The sequence below is a fragment of the Patagioenas fasciata genome, chromosome 1, assembly GCF_037038585.1.
Source record: "Patagioenas fasciata isolate bPatFas1 chromosome 1, bPatFas1.hap1, whole genome shotgun sequence".
In the NCBI taxonomy this organism is placed as follows: domain Eukaryota; kingdom Metazoa; phylum Chordata; class Aves; order Columbiformes; family Columbidae; genus Patagioenas; species Patagioenas fasciata.
This window is the reverse complement of record NC_092520.1, coordinates 5,268,460-5,291,102: the sequence shown is the minus strand read 5'-3', so window position 1 is coordinate 5,291,102 and position 22,643 is coordinate 5,268,460. Positions and strand designations below refer to the sequence as shown.

The 22,643-nt window shown below is 45.9% G+C and overlaps 1 protein-coding gene across 12 annotated transcripts in view; it reads left to right on the top strand.

Moving 5' to 3' along the window:
* Positions 1-20,801, top strand: part of TENM4 (teneurin transmembrane protein 4) — a 1,673,798-nt gene extending 1,652,997 nt beyond the window's left edge. For all 12 annotated transcript variants that reach the window (XM_071817725.1, XM_071817645.1, XM_071817681.1 and 9 more), the window contains 2 exons: positions 4,404-4,546; positions 13,815-20,801. In XM_071817725.1, the coding sequence (XP_071673826.1) occupies positions 4,404-4,546; positions 13,815-14,573 (902 nt within the window). In that variant the 3' untranslated portion in view covers positions 14,574-20,801. The remainder of the gene's footprint in view (positions 1-4,403; positions 4,547-13,814) is intronic.
* The last annotated feature ends 1,842 nt before the right edge of the window (positions 20,802-22,643 follow it).

Here is a 22,643-nt window from a genome sequence, read left to right as displayed (position 1 = left end):
TTGCCTAGCAATTTATTTGCAACTAAACAAATGACACGCAGATTTGTTTTAGAAAAACGGCAACAGCAACTTAAACCTTTTATTACAGTCAGCTATTTCAGAGCACACTTCACTAAACCGTGTAGTTCAAAGTTAATCTGCCCCACAGAATTAACAGTTTCTATTAAAAGTCAATAAAAGCAGGTACATTAGACTTAAAGGCCAGGTTTTAGGGCATACCTACCCCACAGCTTGACATAACCTCTGAACTGCTTCCCCAGGGACTTGGTAAAATGGCAATAACATGAGCTCTATGTATGCTTTTTTAATACAGAAAGCTGTTCGATAGGTTAAATGTCTTGCCTATATTCATACTTTGTGCAAAACTGGCAGTAATGTTTGAGAGGACTCTGTTTAGACACTTCCTATTGGAAGGTGACACAGGTGACACAACAACAAATCAAGTGTACATACTTTTTAAGGCGATATAACTAATTTTTAGATGCTCCTGCCGCGTCTATCACAACATTCCCATAGGCAACAATATTTGCATTCCCCTAAGTCATGAGATTGGTTTAATAGCAAAAAAAAAAAAAAATTACAAAATAAAAATACTGGATTGTTCTCTACCATTTGTTTTTCCAGCCATTAGGATTCGTGCTTTCAGGTTCTTCTGCAATAATCATAAAGATTAGATTGGTGGGTTTTTTAATTAAAAGCTGTTTTCTCCAGAGCTGAGAAGATGATGCCATGAGGGAAGTAAAATACGCCAAAAGATGCAGACTAAGATCCTGTGTGTTGGCCTCACTCTGATAATTAAGGCTGGCAGGGAATATTCTGAGATAACTTTTCCTATCAGAAAATGCTCACTTGTCGAAACTAAATTTGTTTATGGGAGAGGGCTGAGCTTGAGAGATTTCTCAGCAGAAATGCTGTAAACAGCTCTCAAAACTGCCTGAATTAATTCCTTTTTGGTTTTCAACCTTATGAAGTTAACTATAATCTAATGATCGAAAACTGGAAAAGAAAAAATGAGGAGTGAAAACCAAAATGGAAGATCTTTATTTGAAATCGTTGTCTTGAACTGATATATATTTTGAAGAGTTGCTTCATGACATATTAACAGATTTTTACTTTCCTGATCAAGTTAAGACAGGACAAAATTTCCAACCATCTGGGCCCTCAGTTCCAGAAGGACAGGGAACTGCTGGAGAGAGTCCAGCGCAGCCACCAAGATGCTGAAGGGAGTGGAGCATCTCCCGTGTGAGGAAAGGCTGAGGGAGCTGGGGCTCTGGAGCTGGAGGAGACTGAGGGGTGACCTCATTAATGGTTATCACTATGTAAAGGGGGAGTGTCAGGAGGATGGAGCCAGGCTCTTCTCGGTGACAACCAATGATAGGACAAGGGGTAATGGGTACAAACTGGAACACAGGAGGTTCCACTTAAACTTGAGAAGAAACTTCTTCTCAGTGAGGGTGCCAGAGCCTGGCCCAGGCTGCCCAGGGAGCTTGTGGAGTCTCCTTCTCTGCAGACATTCAAACCCGCCTGGACACCTTCCTGTGGAACCTCAGCTGGGTGTTCCTGCTCCATGGGGGGATTGCACTGGATGAGCTTTCCAGGTCCCTTCCAGTCCCTGACATGCTGGGATTCTGTGATTCTGTGATGATAACATCAAGAGGTCCAAATCTGACACTTTACAAGGTTTTATATACATTGAGTAACTTTTTCCACTGTCTTAAAAGTTGGTAGTTTTTTGAATCTTTCAAGAATACAGAGCCCAAATACCTTTTTTAAACTTCTCCTCTGCCAGTGCATGGAAGGACCAGGTCACATTTTGGGATGGATGCTGTGATACAAGGCTGATGCTCTGGCAGTTCTTTCTGCTGAAGCTTCCGGGCATCTCATGGGCAGGACCCAACAGAGCACGTCCTTGTCATCACAACCAAATCTGCCTGGATTTTGGCACAGAAAACCACGTCCTGCCCCTCCATCCCCTCCCTGGGACCCACCGTCCTCAGGGGAGCTCAGCACTCAGGACACGGGCGAACGACACATGTTTTGGTCTCCAATGATGAGGTTTCTGAGCTCGTGGGTACAAATCAGAGGTGGGCGAAGGGGAGAGCAGGAGAATCAGGTGTTTGTGTTTTGAGAGGCCCGTTGTTAAACATTAATATTTTAGCAATTGTGCACTTCGTGGCGCAGAGCTTTGCTGCCAGCTTCAGCAATCCTGATGGATTGAACTGACATTTCCATTACGTGTGTCTGCATTAAGCACTCCTTTTCTTTGCCCTCAAATGAATTTACTGTGAAATGTGTTGGCAGGGTTACTGTAGCTGAAAAAAAAAAAAAGCAACCTCTGTGATGTGAAATGTACTTTTCTGTCAAAAAAAAGTTGTCACTGCCTCTCAGCAAATATTTTCCCCTCTGTTTTCTCAGCTCCACACCTTCCTCCCATGTTTTGGGTTTTTGTGTTTTGGGTTTTTCTAAATTTTGTTCCGGGTATTCCAACACCTCTTCCCAAAAAGAACGAACTCCTGTTTGCAAATGTTTTGAAAGTCAGTATTCTGCGAAATAGCAAAAAAAGCCTTTCTTGAATCTTTCCAGACATGTTACATATTTTTCGGCTGTTCAGCATCCCTGCCCCGTATCCCCCTGCACATTTGTGAAGTGCATCAATGCCGACCTTCACTGTTTCACTTTGTTCTCCTGACCACCTGGCCCACAGTGTGTACATCAAAGGTCTTCATTTCACATGAGAAGGATTTGGAAGCAGGCCGGCTTAGCGCTAAGCAAGAAAATAATCAAATGAGCCTTTTAATTTCTTTCTTTCCCCCCTCCCCAACCTCTCTGTTTCAAAGACACTCCAAAAACAATCTGTACATTGAGTGAACAGAAGTGTTTTTATTACAGAAATCCTCCCCCTTCCACATGGATCATCGCAAGGGCTTTTTGGACATCTGCCCAACCTCAAAATTTTGGCCTGTAAGAAAACAAGCAACAGATAGTGTGTTTGTTCGGCTCCTGGTTCTCCAGTCATCTGGAAGTGCCTTGTTTGCTGCTTGCATCCATAATTTCTTTTCTGACCAGCTCTTCAAAACATTCATTTAAGCTTGTGGGGAATAGAGAAAAAATATTCAAAGATGCATATTTGATTAGTTAAATTGATCCCTTTTTCAGATTGTTTCAACAGCGTTTATTGAGTTTAACTAAATTAAAATCAAGCCCCTTGCACATCCAGCTTGAAGCAAAGATTCAAGTGCAACACCCCTGGGAGCTGATATTAGTTAAACTTTACCTTCATACCTTTCGTTTTCTTGCAATTGCTGTTTGTGTGCCAAATGCACAGTGTATTGCTTGAGGATTGGAGCAGGTGTGTCCTCTAGAGTTCAGTGAAGGCAAACGAGGTGAGATCGTCAAATGCTCTGAAGTTAAGAGGGGAAGCGATGCTGATCCCAGGCAGATCTCGGAGCGGATTGACATTCAGCTGCTATTTCTAATAGCTGTAAGATCAAAATCAGGGAAGACTCTGCAGTCTGTACTGTCAAGTGAATGATGTCCCAAATGGCATCATGTCCCCTTTAGGCCCAGTGGCCCCCCTTTTTGCATAGAACAATAGCTTATCGCTTGTAGCCAGCAGTTTTCTCACCATCCATGGCCTTCTAAGGGGTTTGTGAAAGGTACCCAAACAAAGTAATCTTCTATCTGTACACTGTTTGTACCATAATGTACCTTGCAGGTAGTGTGGAGGCTGATTTTAAAAGTCACTATAAACGAGGACATATGACTTTACACTGGTTTCATACTCAAGCTACCCCTTCTTATGAACAGGCCAAGAAAGCCAGGACTGAGGTGGAAATGCCATGGAAAAAGCAGACGATGTGTCCAGAGTCTCTTCCATGAGCACCTGCCAAATGACCATGCTGTTTGTCCTTTATGTCCTGGTGTTCTGGCTCACATAGCTCTAAATTTAGCCTTTGAGAGTCCTCAGTAAGAGAAATACTGTGGCTGAGATGTTCGGAGCTCACTGTAGGACTGGACAACATCTCCAGTTTGGCTGGAGCACCTCAGCCTCCACCCGTGTATTGTTGTTTCTGCGGTTCTCCTGCGCTCCTCAGAGCAGTACCTGGTGCCTGCTGAGAATGACAGACATTGACTTGGCTTTGATTTGAGCCACTTGGTCACTGCTAAAACTGCTGTTTCAGAGCTGGCCAAGTGCAGAATTGGACTGTGGTTGGAGGTGGAAAGCCCAGATTTGGCACATGGTTCTTTCAAGGACCATTAAGGTTTCTGCTCTTCCCATGAAGTAGTTGCTCAACATTTTGGCCACACCGCAGCAGTACCAGGGTCCTCCTCTGTGCTGTTCTCCCAAGCCACCCTGCTTTAAGAGATCAGATAATCTGATTTATGCTTCTCTTCCGTTCCAGATGTCAACAGTTGGCTGCTCACTTTTGGGTTCCAGCTACACAACGTCATCCCTGGCTACCCCAAGCCAGACATGGATGCGATGGAGCCGTCCTATGAGCTAATCCACACGCAGATGAAAACCCAAGAATGGGACAACAGCAAGGTGATCCATGCAACTCTATACTGTACCTCACACCCTTATCAGCATATCCAGTTGCAATATTTATTAAAAAAAATATATTAGCCTTTTCTCCCAGATATGCTGGGAGATTAAGAGTGAGTCAGTGCCCATGGCAGTGGTGAAATCTGACTGAATAATCACCTTATAAGTTCCTTACTTCCATGTTGCTTTTTCCAGTGATGTTTTCTGGTGGTTGCCCAATGAAATGGTGTGTTACTGTTTCTTTCTCTTGCAAGAAACCGTGTTACAACATATTGCAAGCAAAGTTCAAGACCTTTGCAGCAAGTATTTTTAGAAGCGAAAAGAAAAACAAATCATAAAACAGAATAATTTTCTACAGATTTTTTTTTCCAGAAACTTATTCAGTCTGGTTTAAAAAGTCGTAAGCATCAAGTCCCAATCCTTCCCCAGGAAACTGTTCTGCATTGCAGTGGGTCTTACCAAAAAGAAGTTTTAGCTGAAAGCTAACTTTCATTTTACCTGAGTGGATTTAATCCCAAGTCACTGTGTCCTGTTTTTAAAAACAGACCTGCATCACAACCCACTTTGGTAGACGCTGCCACAAAATTCAGTGATGAAAATTGGCAAGAAAAAGCTTTTACAGCCCAATCATTTCTCCTTCTCTTCCTATTGGGAATTACTGAGCTGAAGGATGGAGGCAGCGCTGTTAAAGGTGGGCACACCAGGTCAGGATGCGAGAGCCCTGGGTTGCTCCCAGCCCTGCTACTTATCGGTCGTATGACCTTGAAAAAGTCATTTACCTCTCAGGATACTCTGTCACCTCCTAGCCTGATTCTATTCTGGGGTTGCTTTCACCAGTTTAGTCCAAATCTTCTTTAGTCCGAGTTCTTACTTGCTTTTGCTGCGTATTCGAACATCGTGAGAGCAGCAAGGAACCCAAGTGTTTGGGGACATCAGGACACGCTCTTAACATTTCTGCTCATAAAATAATGCCAGTAGGAAGTGGAAATCACCCCAGCTGCCCTCCAAACCTTTTTCTCCAAGAGTTCACTGGAATCTTACTGTCCTTCAGCAGGTTCTTGAGGGCTTGTACACATATTAAACCAGGAGGTAAAATACAGTGTCACATTTCTCCAGCCACAAAAGGTATCACTCAGAGCTATGAATTAAATACTGTGGCTTAATAAAATAGTCATGTATCAGCCCATTCATGGTACTCACCCTCATAGCTATGGTGAAGACAAGCTAAAATGTACCAGCTTCAACTTCAACGAGATATTTATATGAAGACATATCACTTTATAACAGAGAGGGACCAAGAGAACTATGCCTTTTGCTACCATGGCTGAGTTGATGCTTTAAACACATTACTCTGCAGTCGCTCTGTTGTCTTTTGGAACTCAAAGACTGCTTTTCTGTTTCTCTCTTCCTTGGATTAAACAATAAAATGCTAACAGAGGTGGTTTCTGTAATGAGAAATAGCCTCGGGAGTTTTGCCTCTCTCGACTGGAGAGCTGGGCAGGGAAAAATTTAATGAAATATAACAAGGGCAAGTGTAGAGTCTTGTATCTGGACAGGAACAACCCCAGGTTCCAGTGTAAGTTGAGGAATGACCTATTAGAGAGCAGTGTAGGGGAAAGGGACCTGGGGATCCTGGGGACAGCAGGGTGAGCATGAGCCAGCACTGGGCCCTTGTGGCCAGGAAGGCCAATGGTACCTGGGCTGGATTGAAAGTGGGGTGGTCAATAGGTCAGAGAGGTTCTCCTGCCCCTCTGCTCTGCCCTGGTGAGACCACACCTGGAATATTGTGTCCAGTTGTGGCCCCTCAGTTCCAGAAGGACAGGGAACTGCTGGAGAGAGTCCAGCGCAGGGCAACAAAGATGCTGAAGGGAGTGGAGCATCTCCCGTGTGAGGAAAGGCTGAGGGAGCTGGGGCTCTGGAGCTGGAGAAGAGGAGACTGAGGGGTGACCTCATTCATGTTTACCGATATATAAAGGGGGAGTGTCAGGAGGATGGAGCCAGGCTCTTCTCGGTGACAACCAATGACAGGACAAGGGGTAATGGGTACAAACTGGAACACAAGAGGTTCCACTTAAATTTGAGAAGAAACTTCTTCTCAGTGAGGGTGGCAGAGCCTGGCCCAGGCTGCCCAGGGAGGTTGTGGAGTCTCCTTCTCTGCAGACATTCAAACCCGCCTGGACACCTTCCTGTGGAACCTCAGCTGGGTGTTCCTGCTCCATGGGGGGATTGCACTGGATGAGCTTTCCAGATCCCTTCCAATCCCTGACATTCTGGGATTCTGTGATTCTGTGTGATGTGATACAGTTTCCCCAAGCAAAGCTGTACAGGAGAAGGCAAACAGGGCAGGTTCATTCAGAGACCACATGAAAAATTGTCTCTAAATTGTTTTAACTGTCACAGAACCACAACAGAAATTATTGCTGTTGGTGGCGTTATTAGTATTCTTATATTATTATTTTATCATTAGTCCATTATTATTATTAGTCTTATCGAACAGCCAGGTAACTTGGGTGACAGCTTGAGGTGAAGACTGACACTTGCTCATGTAGGCAGCTAATCTAGAAATAAAATAAAAGCAGAGAGCCTTTCCTTCTCTCCACCCATTTTAGGTGAATCTGCCCGATTGAACAATGAGAAGAAAATAAAATCTCCATGTCCCCTTCAGGTTTTCAAAGCGAGCAGCTGCAGCGAGGGCTGTGCAGGGACCTGCTTGGTAAAAGAGGGTTTATTCAGCCACCGTGCTTCCAGATGAGTCACTTCACACTCAAGTGTTGGAAGTGGAATTTAACTATTGCAGGTTGTTTCACATTCTTCCCTTGTGTTATGACAGCAGCGAAACATGAGCATTTTTTATTTAAGTCTACAGCTGCAGGATCATGCTGTGATAGCGAGTGGCTCTCAGATGCTGTAGAGCAGGATTCCCCTCCTTTCTGTCACATCCAGCATATTGCAGGCATATATTTGCATAAAACAAATTCTTTCACATATGATACCTGAAAATATGATCCATTTTCTCCTGAGTCTAGCTGTGCATTCAACACTGATGTTTCACGTGTGGTTCTGTTCATTCCCAGTCCTTCCAGCTGCACATACACGCTCCCAGACACAACCCAGCCCTTCTTCCTACTGATTTTCTGTGTATTTATTGATGAAGCATGTGAAAGAAAACACAAACTTCTGAAAATGTCACGTAGCAAATGACAGAATTAAACAAAGTTAAATGGAAGCACGGGAAATATATTCAGATAATAAGACTGATCAGAATGTGAAATGATCTTCCAGGGCATAATGAGGAAGCTCCAAATCTTTTGTCATTTCTAAGTAGCCTGGACAAGGCAGTGGACAATGCCCATCCTGCTTGAAATCCAAGGATATTCTCTGAACGATGTACTACAGCTTTCTCATCTCCATGTCTTCCGATACCTGGTTTCTCTGGGTCACATAACCTTCTTCTGACAGACCAAAGTAAATTTGAGTTACTCCACTGGCTTCGCTGATCAAAGCTGTAGCCCAGCAGATTGAGTCAGTTCTTTTATCCGAGAGGAATGAATAACGAGCACAACAGCAAAGCGACTAACCCCGCATAGATGGCTGCTTCGTCTCCTCAGAGTGCATAACCAGAGGGCCTGAGCATCTCCTTCCAAAACATTGTTGGTATTTGCCTTGCAGGGCTGGGAGATGGGAGAGATAATTCTGATTTTGAGTATCCAGCAGCTCAGAAGCAGCCAGCGTGTCATAAACCTCGCACTCACCCCCTGCAGCTCCAGAGTGACATTTAAAATCCAATACTCTGTTGTGCAGCACTTTCCCCACCCACTCCTCCCTGCGACCGTGCGGCTGTCACTAAATTGTTTGTTGAACAAATTCAGCGTTATTGGCCACCAGGAGACTCTGGGTGACCTCTGGCATATTGTGGAGCTGCTGCACCTGAATCCAATTTCTCCTTTTTTTTCTTCTCTTTTGTCTTGTTGAACTGTCAGGTAATTGCTGGAGCCAGAACAACTCTATTTGCAGGGAGGGGTGTTTTGGAGTCGGCACTTATATTGTTAACTACATCATATTATTAACTGCCCTTCTTTCCATCCCATCACCACTGTGCCTCCAGGGAGGGTCCTGTTTTCCACAGAGCCCATTACAGTCTGTTCTGGAGAAGCGTTTGGCACCCCTTATGGAGCAGCATTTTGGAGACGAGGGCTGCTCGGGGATGCTCAGCCAGGGACTGAGCTGTAGGGCTGCGCGTTCTGGCAGAGCTTCTCCCAAGGACAATCTGTCGGAAGGACCGGCTCTGCCAGCGTTCATCATTCAGAGGAGGCTTCCTCACATTGCGAGTGCTTCGTCCTGGGCTTGGGCCATCGTGCTGTCTGCATGTCTGTCCATCAGCCCCTAGTTACGTTTTGCAAAAGTAGCGGCCAGTTTTCTGTGTATCTGTTGCGGAGAGGGGAGTTTAAGTCTCAAAGACGTTAAGCTCTTGAAGCTTTAGGAAAATAGATGAGCGAGACAAGGAGACAAATCCTCTTATTTCCCTACAGATGGAAATCTGCTTGATGAGCTCAACCTTGTTATCCCCCTGCAGCTGTGTATGCTGGCGGGGTGGACAGACCTGTTCTTCAAGCCCAAGAGTCAGCACTTGGGTTTCGCTCATTGCTAACCAATCAGCATCTACAGTACTGGGCTTGCTGGCCAATCGCTCACCTCCGTTGCCCCACTTGCATTGTGGTTGGCAGGTTGCTGAATAGACGCAGTGCCTCTTAACCAATCAGTGTACAGTGCAGCCATGCTGATGGGTAGGAGCCTGATGGGATGTGGTGGGTGATGGGCTCATCTTGCACCTCCAGCAGCTGGGAGTTAGAATCGTAGGATCATAGAACAGTTGGTTTGGAAGCGACTTTCCAAGCTCATCCAGTGCCACCCCTGCCATGAGCAGGGACATCTTCACCAGCTCAGGTTGCTCAGAGCCCCGTCCAGCCTGGCCTGGGATGTCTCCAGGGATGGGGCATCCACCACCTCTCTGGCCAACCTGAGACAGGGTCTCACCACCCTCATTATAAAAACTTCATTTCTTATGTGTACCTTGTGAGCAGAGTTGGTGGGGAACATCCACATGGGGACTCATCTTCAGGTGGTGACCCGGTGGAGTGTTACAGAAGAGGCTGATGTCTGAAGAATGATTTTGTCAACAGAGGGCGGGGGCTAAATAGGAAGGAGTTAATGCTGAAGAATATTTCAGAGAAGTCATAACTTCCAAGCCTTTTTGAAAGAGTGGCTTTCTGCGTTGCAAGCCATATGGTGGTAAGAGAAACACCTATCTGTGTATAATGGCACAAGGATGTAGAGAAACTTGGAAACATGTTCACTTATTGCACATCTTGGATCCTTGGTGGGAAATTAAAGCTTTCAGTCTCACAGTGGAAGGCGGTATTTAAAAACAACAGATGATAGTATCTGGCTCTGGTATTTCAAATCCTCAAGAGGTGCAGGCGAAATGCAAGAGGCTATTCAGAGATCTCTGCAATGTGCCATTCTCCTGAGCTCTGTGCGGCAGAGAACAAATGATGAAGGTCATTCTCTTCTCTCGAATGGGTTGTTACTAGATAAAGTGAAATGTCACCTAAGGACATCTGATTAAAAAAAAGGCTGCGAGGAAAAACAAACCCAGCATATTTGTCATTCATGTCTAGCAACAAATATTGAAATAAAATAACTGTTAATTCCTTTCTTCCATAAAACTGGTTTTCTAGATACCTTGGTTTACAGTTGCTAAAAGCAACAGCATTTTTTAGAGAACAGCACACGCCACTGCAGCCTTGGATGGAAATTTTCTGTTTCTCTTCATTGCCAGTTCATTAAAATGAGTTCTAAGATGAAACAGAAATGGTAATTTCCAAGTCAGGGCTACGCTGCCTCTTTGAACTCCATATAATCTGCTTGACTCCATCCCCTTTGTGTTCACAGCAGAGCATACAAACTAGCTGTACTCTGATTTGCCTGAATTCCTTGTTGTTTTTTGGGGGTTGGTGTTCTTTGTTGTTGTTTGTTGTTGTTTTCTGTTGGATGTTTTTTCCTTTAAAAAAGTGCTGTTCCCAAATACACTCCTTTATCAAAGAAATGCACTCAAGAAGTCATTTTCAGTCATCCTGGGCTCATTTTCAAGACAACAGAGCTGTGTTTAGTTACAGTAATAGTTAAGTGATGATGATGTTCAGCATTACAGCTTTGTACATGTCTGATCTCCTACTTTTCTACATGACAAAAGATGGGGAGACCCCAAGAGGCCTGTAACCAATCCCCAGTGGAAAATCCTTTGGATGTGATTTGTTCTTGATTAAGACATCTAAATTTAGGTCTCTGCCTGTGAACTTGATATCCAAGCTTCCATTATAACCAGCAGAGATCTACAGTGAATTCAGTTGCTGGTGCCATTTGGCATACCCCAGAATTCCCTGGACTTCTTCATATCTACAGCACGGATTGCCTGTACCTTTCTGGAGCAACAGTTGGTGGCCCATCAGAGCTCCCCATAGTTTAAAAAATGCTGCTCAACACCACCCTTTTGGGTGGCTTGTCAGTGGAGCCCAAAGGACAGTTCAGATAGTAAACTGCTATGAGCTAGGATTGAATTCAAGACTGAGACATAAACATATAGGTGTCTCCATGTGTTCTAGATGGGTGCACCACTGTAGTCTGTCAACATCTAGTTCATACAGTCAGTGGAGCTCACTTAAAGAGCTGTCCACCTCCTAGGCAGTAACTTTAGACTAAGCTGAACACACTGTAAGCTCCACTGACTGTGCAAAGTAGGCGTTTGATTCAGTTGCCCATACTGGGCCCAAGTAGATGAGGTTCTTAGGGACATGGTTTAGTGCCAGTGTTAGGTTAACAGTTGGACTTGATGGTGTTGAGGGTCTTTTCCAACCAAAATGATTCTATGAAAAGGCACTAATGTTCCTGCAGCTCATCGTTAATAAGATAATAAAGACAAAATAGAAGAGGAACAGGGGAGATTTCTAATAGGAGTAATTCTGCCAAGCCCGGTGCGGTCTCACCCCTCAGAACTCCCTTCCCCAAGGTGACAATCAGTAGAAAGTGCAATTCATTCCAAGGACGCTTATCACTCAACTGCTGGTAAACATGGTGATGTGTATCTAGATGATGATAGATAAATGCCCACAGGACATAAAGACCTGATTTATATCCCGGAGTGAAGGAACTCGCACCAAATGGTGTTTCAAGATGAGTTACGAGCAGTGCCTTTTCCTACCACTTGTAAAAGTTGCGGAGGTGAATCGGAAGAGCAACGTGGTGTGCTTGGGTAGTGGGGAAGGACCACCTATAGTCAACCCATATGAGATGGATCTGGGAATAAAACTTTCCCATTTAAACCTCCCTGAAAGAGCTACCCAAGGCTGCGCACTATACACTTATTTAGAACAGTGTTTAACGGAGCCTAGAAACCTAATCGCTCCATGTCCATCATCGGTGACATCTACATCAATTACGTCCATTTTTTGCATAATTCGAGCACTTGTGCAGTTGGCAGGGGAGCTCGGCTCAGCTCCCAATCAGTCTGTTAATTATATTGCTCTCTAGGTTGTGGGCGAGATCCCCCACAGGCAGCATGGAGAGAACCAGAAAGAGCTTCTCTGTCATAGGTGACAGATTCCTGCTCCAACACCTATGCTGTTCATCAAAAGGGAAACAGGAGGAGCTATTCCCACCTGCTTGGCACTTTGAATAAAAGTCAGTCCTGGGTCTTTGATATTTTAATGCTTTACAACCCAAAACATGCTCTTGAACTTGCGTACCTACATTCCTTTATAGTTGTCTCATTTATAAATCAAAATCGATCATCCCACAATGCTAAATCCTTTATTTCATTTCTTTCATGCTTTGAGACCCTTCCCTGGAAATGGCCACCGTGGAAATGAGGGTTTATTTCCCTTCACTTTGCATGTTACAAGTTAAGAGATCCACACTGAAAAACCTGAATAATCTGAATCATCCTCTCACACCCAGGGAAGGATGCGACCCTTAGGCTTGTGGACAGTTTAAGGCAATATCCTTCATGGATGTTAAATTTCCTCGAAATAACTGGAGTGCAGCAAACTTTTCTTTGTAGCCTATTTTTAATCCCGGATGTCATTATATTATTGAACTGAGCCATTGGCAATGCCGGGAGAGTTTTGTCATAGCATCCTCTTGCTTCTGTGAAATTTGAGCAAATAATTGTTCGTGGACAGGGGTCTCCAAGAAGCCTGCGCTGCCGTGAATTGATGAGAGCATTTCCAAAGACATTTTTGCAGTAATGATGAGCTGCTGGCTCGCTGTGTGCTTGCTCCATTATGTGCTAACAGCAAAAGTGACTTTGTATTGTACCTGACTACAAATGATCCGGGCTGTTGTCTCGCAGCAGTTTTGCTTCAGTATAAGCCAAAACTCGAGCGTTGGGTGCAGCTGGTCTTGGCTCAAGGAGCCTGGAACATTGTAGAGGGTTTGCAGGAAATAGGATTTAGGGTCTTCCTTGAGTTTTGAACAACCGACTTTGGACAGGTTGAAATGGGATACAGAGAGTTTACGGCTACTTTGATGGTCATACCTGTGATGCAGGGCTTTTCAAGGTACCACAGGAGTTACAACGTGCAGTTAAAATAGAGGGAAGTTATAAATCATCACAGCCACAAGATTTGCTATGAATATGTGGAGATGAAGAAGACTGAAGCACAAAATAATGGCATGTGCCCAGCCAGGTGGGAGAGTCCAAATTCACACCTTCGCACCACTGAGGCAAAAAAATTCTTTGGTATCTTTACCTTCTTCAGTCTGTAAGAGTAAAAACAGTTTGGTTTCTTGAAACAATGAGCCTTAGAGTCATAGAATCATAGAATAGTTTGGGTTGGAAGGGACCTTCCAAGCTCACCCAGTGCCACCCCTGCCATGAGCAGGGACATCTTCACCAGCTCAGGTTGCTCAGAGCCCCGTCCAGCCTGGCCTGGGATGTCTCCAGGGATGGTTCATCCACCACCTCTCTGGACAACCTGGGCCTGTATTTTAGTACCCTAATGGGGTACCATTCCTATGGTGAATAACCTGACAAAGTGCCTCTTCCATTAAAAATAATCTAAAATCTAATAAAGGGTGATAAGGGAAAAAAAACAGAGCGTCCTTAGATGTTTCCAGGACGTTCTGCTGGTTTCCAACTTGCTAATAATGCCTCTGGGTCACCAGGCTTCTCTTTCTAACACATTTTTCTCTTCTTTCTCTCCCTGCTCAGTCAATTCTGGGTGTCCAATGTGAAGTGCAGAAGCAGCTGAAGGCCTTTGTCACTCTTGAGCGCTTTGAGCGGATCTACAGCTCCAGCATCGCCGGGTGCCGGCAGGTCAAGAAGAACAAGAACTTTGCTTCTGGAGGCTCTATCTTTGGCAAAGGCGTCAAGTTCGCCATGAAGGACGGGCGCGTGGCCACCGACATCATCAGTGTGGCCAACGAGGACGGGCGGAGGATCGCGGCTATCCTGAACAACGCCCATTACCTGGAGAACTTGCACTTCACCATCGACGGGGTGGACACGCACTATTTCATCAAGCAAGGGCCATCGGAGGGCGACCTGTCCATCTTGGGCCTCAGCGGCGGGCGGAGGACCCTGGAGAACGGCGTGAACGTGACGGTGTCCCAGATCAACACAGTGCTCAATGGAAGGACTAGACGTTACACGGACATCCAGCTCCAGTACGGCGCGTTGTGTCTAAACACTCGCTACGGGACCACCTTGGACGAGGAGAAGACCCGCGTCCTGGAGCTGGCCCGGCAGCGAGCTGTCACCCAAGCGTGGTCCCGGGAACAGCAGAGACTGCGGGATGGGGAGGAGGGTGTTCGCTCGTGGACAGAAGGGGAGAAGCAACAAGTGCTAAACACAGGCCGGGTACAGGGCTACGACGGCTATTTCGTGATCTCAGTGGAGCAGTACCCCGAACTCTCAGACAGCGCCAACAACATCCACTTCATGAGACAGAGCGAAATGGGCAGAAGGTGACAGAGAGGGTTGACGCGGTGACTTCTTGCCAAAGACAGCTACTCTTTTGTGGCCACTTACCTGACTGTGTTGTACTCAATCCTTTTTCTAGACTGAACAAGCCGGGGGGGGAGGAAAACAGAAAGAGAAGGAATAATACGGTTGCACTGTAACTCATGCAACATACTTTTTTTTTCCCTCTTTGATTTGGCCTTCACGCGTTTTTTGCAATGAACAGAAGGTATATTTTGCCGTAGTGTGATCACAGTGAAATTTACTGTCTCTTGTCCTTTTTTTTGGGGGTTGTTTGTTTGTTTTTATCCCTCCCCACCCCCCCCGCATTGTGAGGAATTTGAAGTGGGGAGGCGTCAACCTACATCCTTAGGTGTGAAGTGCAAAATGGGTGTCTGTGCTGACTTGTGTCATCCTAACCCTTTCTGATTTGGGGCAGGGACAGATAGCCTTCCACCTGAGACACGGGGAGCCCGCGGCGCGCCGGGGAGCTCGTCGACACGAAAGGAGATGGAAGACGACGCTGATTCCGATACTCCGAAAGTGACCGTCCGAATCATGTGCCTCAAAAGAGACCTTACAAGTAGTTTTCACGTTTCACTTGGGACATAAAGTGGTTTTTTTGGGGGGCTCCTGCTGAGCAGAAGTAGATTATAGAGGCGAAGGAGCTAATTATATTAACTTGCAAGATGATTCCCTTCCTTCCTGAACTGGAATAAAAAACAGAAAAAAAAAAGAAAAAAAAAAAAGAAAAAAAACAGTCTTTTTTTCATTATGAGAGTAGATATTTTGGGGGTTTTTTTGTGTGTGTGCAAATTCTGGTTTTAGTTAAAAAAAAAACAAAGAAAAAAGGCAAAAGCCAAGAAAGGGACTCCTGCTCTATTGAGAAAAGCTCAAATCAATCCTCTCTCTCATACGTAGAGCTGTTCTATAGGTGGATTTAATGCACCCATGTTGTACATTTGCTAATGGCATAACTTCATTAAATGTAAAGTGTTTCAGTACACGAGGCTACGTGTTTACCAGTCCACTGTGCTGTATCTGATAAAACCAGTTAATTTTTAGGAAGCTGATTTGAATTTAAAAGTAGTTATAGTATCCCGGTGACATACCACTGAAAATTAGAGCAAGCCAAACCCTGCTTTTCCTGATTCTGGAGTTTGTATTTATTGGCTGGGAAACGCAGTTTTGAGTAGCATGCTGGCAAGTCGTTTATGACTATGGCAGATAAATGTCTCCTGGGGACTTTGGCAGCAGGGATTTTAAAATGTTTAATAAGTAGCAACAGCTTGTGCGTGGTGGGACGAGAAGGGGAATATTGGAATCAACCCTCTCGCTGCCTCTTACACGAGCTCGAATTAAGTGGAGAGCCCGGTTGACTGTTCGCCGTGAAGAAGGGGGAGGTTGAGGGGCCCAAGTGCTTTAATAAGAAACTGCTGACAAAGTTGCTCGGCATGTTAATGTGATTTGTATTCACATAACCTCTGTGCATTGGTATTTGCAAGAGTCCTTGAAATTCAAGGAAAGAAGGAGATGAGCTTAGATTGAAGCGGTCCTGTGGTAGCAAGGGCCGTTCCTGCAGGCAGAGGTGTCACCCACCTCTGTGCATATCCCGACTCACCGTGTCTCTCTGAGAACATCTCCATCCTGATTGTTTTCGTTTGTCTTTCATTCCATCCACTTTGGTTTTCGCTTCTCGGTTCTGCAGAGAGATAACGCGAGATGTGCAAATCCATGCCAAGGCTGTTTTCTTACTCGGAACCCTACAACGCACCCGTGTCCCCAGAGCCAACCCTCCTGTGCCGGTGCCACCACCACCGACATCCTCCAGAACAGCCTGAGACTTCTCTGCAAACTCCAGCCCCCCAGAAAAAGCCGGGGTGCATGTTGGGCATGCTCTCCTCCAGCAGCAAAGTGCTGGCAGCCCCAGTGCTATCGCGGCTCCCCGTAGATGCCGGCTGCCAGCTCCGTCTGCCGTGCCTGTCTGTTCCCAGGTGCCTGCCAGGAGGATGGCAATGGGATGGAAATCCCCCCAGCAGACTGTTCCTCCTCCAGTTCCCAATCCCTAATACCTTTGGCCAAACTTTTGGCAGCTGCAGAGCCCCAGGGCTGACCCATGTTGGGCCCACCCCCTGCTATGGTCCTGATTTTCCAGTGGTCCCTCCTGCTTGCAGCAAGGGTGATGAAGCTAGTGCTGTAAGCCGGTGCCGTACTTTGAACCTCCCCTTGCAGTACACAAACTTTATTACTTTTGGAAGGAATTAATCACAAGCAGCTGGGCTAGAAGGGGCATCCAGCTCTGGCAGAAGAGGTGTGTTGGCCAGGCTGGCTCTAGACTTTGGCAAGGGAGCGGTTGCTTTGGGCAACTGTTTAAAGGCCACGGCATTACCGCCTGCCTTGCTGGTATCAAACTCTTCTCAAGCCTGGGTTGCCCTGAGGATGTGTTGGTGGGGATTAGGGGCACCATTAGCCAAAACAGCAGTTGCCACCTACTCGAACTAGGCAGCACCCTCTTCCCAAGGCTACTTCCCCATCCCCAAACCACACCAGGGACACATCCCTCCCAGGACCTCAACCTTGTGATAGCTTTGAGTGTCTAAAAGAGCACACATGGAGCTAAAAAGACTGGTGGGAAGCTGGGTTGAAAGGTGTAAAACCCTGGTGAAGACCTGCAGTGCAGAGAGAACTTGATGTGCATCCCATTTACACTGCGTCCTTCTGAGCGACTCCGAAGAGAAATGGTGCTTCTGTGTCCATCCCCGTCTATGTGTTACAGTGCTAGGAGGAGTAGTGGGCCACCAGTAAATGGGCCACCTTTCCACGCAGCCAAAAAGGGATTTGAGCGCGAAATATTCCTACTGGAACTCTGCAGGCCTGAGATGGCACCTCGACAGCCTTACACAGACTCTTCAGGTTATTACACGAGCTAATGACTTAGAGGAGTTCACCCATTTTTTTAAGAGTCTTACGGTCCCTCCGCACATGACACCAGACCCAGGAGCCACCCGGCTCTTTGCTGGGGCAAAGGCAGCTCTGGCTGCATTTCTCAGCATCCTCAAGCAGCGATGGGATGCGACTGTGCCTGGTTGCCCACCAGGTCCGTGGGGGCCTTCTCCTGTTTGGGGCTATGGACATTATGTCAAAAAAAGAGGAAGAAAAAAAAAGTACAAGTATATATATATATGTATATATATATATGTATGTGTTGCTCTTCTCTTTATCAAAGCCTTTAATGAAAAGTATTAAAAGGGATGGCTGTCTAGTATTGGGGACAAACCTATTCAAAGGCAGTTCATGAATCCTCAGCCTCTTTGCCCTTTCCAATTTACCTAGACGGCAAAACCAGAAACAAACGTTTTCAGTCCCGGAGCCCTACATTTCCCGCTTTGTTACTGAAAAATGCTTTTCCTACGGGGCCTCAAATGCATTCCCGTGGGGGGTGCAAAAATGGGCTGTGAAAGGAAAGAGCCGTGCCCTCCTCAAGGGATGGCACTCTGCTATCCACAAGCGTTTCCTCTCAACTGGTGGCCCCACAGCCCCTTCCCAGCCTTTCATTGCCCCATTCTTCTCCCCATGGGGCTGTTCCATGGTTGCCCGACCCTTCTTGCTTCGCTCGTGGGCAGCGGGGTGATCTGGTGATCCTTGCTTCTGTCAGGCTGGGGAGTCCTGGGTGCAAACCCCACGGCACTAACCCCAAAGTCCCGTTGCTCTAGGTGCTCGTTCAAAGGCCAGTTGCGTGCCAGACCATCTCCAAGAGAAAATATCTCTGTGGCCTTGTGTGCTTTTATGGCTTGACTTTGAGAAGTCACTATTCTTGACCCCAAAAAAGAGACCCCACTTCTCCACCAAAATAGGTTTCTTTTCAAAATGCAAAGGCGTAGCTTAAATTACTTTGAACTCCTGGGCTTGTCTCCAGTCTGAAGGGTGGTGGGAAGGAATTGTGGTCAAGACTCACAGCTCGGAGGAGAAAGTCCAACGACCTGGAGCAGCGCCCGACAGTGGGTAAGGACCAACCACTTGAACCCTCAATAGCTGGTGCTGGCACCAAAACATCCTCCATTTGAAGGAACAGCAGCGATGGGACCAACTTGCTGTGGCATGCAGAGAAGAGGCAGTGCCATGAGGGCTCTGTGGCTGCTCAGCCCGAGGGGACAGGAGCAAGATCAATCTGGTATCTTGAGAAACGCTGCGATGTTTGCTTCCTCCGAGCCCTTTATTTTTATATCTATTTTTTTCCCTTTCAACTGAAGATTGGAGCTTGCAAAATCATTAAGCCGTGGTGACCGGAGGGAATCACGCAGCTCATCATATCTTTGTCATCACAGCTATTGATCAGATCCGCGATGAAAATGGGCCAGCAACTCTAAACAACGCCAGGTGAGAGCCGATGAGACGAAGGTCGTTAAGAGCCCCGATGCTTGATTTGGGTTTAAAAGACGCAGATGATTGGGAGCAGTCCCTGAGACACCGTTTGGCCATAACTTAAAACCAGTGAGGGAATTCTGTAATATATCTGTAGATGCTTTATTGAGCGTAGGGATCGGCGTGAGATTCTGCTCAGTCTATTATACAGACAGCGTAACCAGAATAAATCAAAATTGTTTTAAAAAAAAGGGGAAAAAAATAATCTAATAAAGTACTTTTTCAGCTGTGACTTGTATGTGTCACCGTGATAGATGGCAGTGCAATCCATTATGCAAAGACAAGGCTCTTAACATGAAATTTTAGAATTGAATTTTACGATTTACAGAGGGGGGCCCCCTCGTATTTACGGCACAGCAGTCTGTTTTGATTCAATCCACGCGTAATTGAAACCAGGGCCGGGGATCGCGGTTATTCCTGCAGTCCCTTTTTAAACAGGAAGGAGAAACCAGGGCCTATCACATTAATAATGGAGCTAAAAAGATCGCTTTGCTTGTTAAACCTTATTTGCTTTATCTCCTCACTCTAGCGGCACTGCAGAACCTGGGAAATACGGATGCGGTGCCTCTGTGCTCGGGATGGGGTTTGATGGGATAAAATCCAGCTCCTATTTAACTGGCAGCATCTCCATCCCGCGGCGAGCATGGCCTGGGGCATTTTTGCTCCAGTTGTTACAGTCCTCCACAGGACAGCAAATTTTTCAGCATCTCTTTTTATTATAATCCGTCTTTTTATTACGGTGGCTAAACAGTGAGATATTTTAATCCCCCCATTACACCAAAGAATTTTCACGAATTTTGGAAAAGCAAAAAAAGCTTTGTTGCGGTGTTTTTTTTCATCTCTGGGGTACATTTAAATAAAATTATTTATGGCTGCAGAGCAAAATTCCAACAGACGCGGGGACCCCCCATGTTGCTCCTGGATGAAGGGCCATTGCGTGTCCCGGGGGCCGTTTCCCGCGGCGCTTTTCCATCATCTGCCGCCCAAACCAAAAACAACCCAGAATCACAGAATCGGCTGGGTTGGAAAAGACCTCAGAGATCATCAAATCCCACCCTTGGTCCAACTCCAGTCCATTGACCAGATCATGGCACTGAGTGCCATGGCCAATCTCAGTTTAGAAACCTCCAGGGATGGTGAGTCCAGCACCTCCCTGGGCAGGCCACCCAAGGGAAAACTTTTGTGTCTCTTGCCTGCTTTCCTTTAATTACCAGGAAACTTTGAGTTGTTGACAGAGTATTACACGGCTCAACTGTTAACTCCCATCCCAGAGGTCAATGCTTTCTGGGCAGGGGAGCATAGAAAACCACAAGTGAAAATTAACTAAAAATATATATACATATATATATATATATAACTTTTTTTCCTCAGAGCTGGAAACTGTTCAAGCGAACAATAGATCTATTACAAAAAGAAAATTAAAACCTTTGCGGATGTTGCTGAAATAACCAATCAAAGAGTCACACTTTTCTATTAAAAATAAATAATAATAATGTTTATTTTGTGTGAGGACTTCTAATGCAGCTCCAGCCGAGAAGAGGACTTTGTATCAAAGCTGCATCTGTAAGCCCAGCACTGGAGACTCTTGTCATTACCCTGTGTAATAATTTTCCTGAAGTCTGGAACTAATTTTTTGAGAAATTTTTTTTCTCAACATTTTGTGTTTCTAATACTGTATTCTTGACGATGTAAATACAACCAGGCTGTAAATAAGTGCAGATGTAGATACCTTCTAGAAAAAAGAAAACAAAGCAAACAGACAGAAGTGACCGTGTGTAGCCTTCGGTGACAAATAAAAGAATATTTTGTGTTTAATAGTGCTTTTTTTTTTTTTCTGTGAAAATGTTGGATTTCTTCACCTCAGCTGCTTGGTCCTTACAAGGGAGATGGACCTGGCACAAAAGTTGACCAAAATGTCCCTCCACTCCTCAAATTTGCAGCCCTGGGAGCATCCCCTGCCTGCAGCAGGGTGCAGGATCACAGATGCCCCCAGGGCTTTGGTGATGTGGGAGGTAATTCCAGGGATTTGGAGCATCCCTGCAACTCCGGGGAAGCCCCCATCCTAGCAGAAAGTTAAGCAAAGTGGGGAAACTCCGTTGTGCACAAGAAAAATCTGGTTATAGAATCACAGAATCATAGAATCATTTGGGTTGGAAAAGACCCTCAAGATCATCAAGTCCAACCATTAACATAACTCTGGCACTGAACCATGTCCCTGAGAACCTCATCTATGTGTCTGTTCAACCCCTCCAGGGATGGTGACTCCACCACTGCCCTGGGCAGCCTGGTCCAATGCCTGACAACCCTTTCTGGGTTGCCCTGGAGCAACCTGGGGCCGTTTCCTCTGGTCCTGGCGCTTGTTCCTTGGGAGCAGAGCCCGACTCCCCCTGGCTCCAAGCTCCTTTCAGGCAGTTCAGAGATCAGAAGGTCTCCCCTCAGCTCCTGTTCTCCAGCTGAACCCCCCAGGTCCCTCAGCCGCTCCCATCACACTTTTGCTCCAGCCCCTTCCCCAGCTCCGTTCCCTTCTCTCAACTCGCTCCAGCACCTCAATGCCCAAAATCCAGTGGGGACCTGCGTCTGACTCTTGTTCATCCAGAGGGAGAAGAAAAGCCACTGCAGCACTTGCCACAGTGACCCAGGGAAACCCTCGTGTGATCCTTGATGCTGCCTGGTCCAGCTCTGCTGGTGGCTTGTTCTGATGTGTCAGGAAAATATTGAGAACAACTTCAGAAAACATGGCTAGATGCGTATTGAGGAAAATATTCAAGCTAATGGGAAGATGAACCATAGGACTGGTGGCAGTCACTGGACGAGGAGTGGGGAGTCCCTCCATGGTGGTCTGGATTTACTGCCTGGGCACAGCTCTGCTTTCCAAAACCAGGTGAACTTGGGTCTTTTAGGACAAAAGGTAGAGTTAAGCATTGCTGGGTGTAATTCACCTCCTGTGAAGGTAGATGTCTGCGATCAATGGCATCTCTCATTTTCCTTGGCACTGAACTGAGTCTGAGAGACCAGTTCAGATCTTTCTGTACGCAAGTCTTAAGCTAGGTGAGAGAAGTCCAGCTGCTGGTATAATAGATATTAGCACGTACAAGGTTTCTGTAAGCTTTCAACCCATTTTTGGCCATTCTTGGTGGGATGTTGTTCTCTCCACCAGGAACACGTGCTTTGTTTCAGGGCCAAGTTTCTCAACTTGAGCTTCTACCCACGAGACCTGGTGCAGCTTCTCTGGGACATGGTTCTTAGGGACATGGTTTAGTGACAGTGGCTAACAGTTGGACCCAATGATCTTTAGGGTCTTTTCCAACCAAAATGATTCCATGATTCTCCAGCCATCCCACAAAGCAAATGTCCCCCCTTGACACCAACTAAGTGTCCTCTATGTTGTCCCTTTGCTGCCCAAGAAGGACAAACTCCTTCTGCTTCACAACATGAAGCTGCCAGAAGGGCAGGGTCTTGCTCCTGCATTTTTATCTGCAAGTAAAGCATCGTCCCTTCTTTTCTTCCATAGAAAGTGCCTATTGAAATGACTACACAGCGACCTTGAAGTCCTTCCTTGAGCCTCCTCTTTCTCTTGGGTCTGATCTGCAGCCTTTGCATCAAGCTGTTATTCACAAGTGTTTTCTTGGGCTGTGCTTCACCAGGGGATTCAGATCA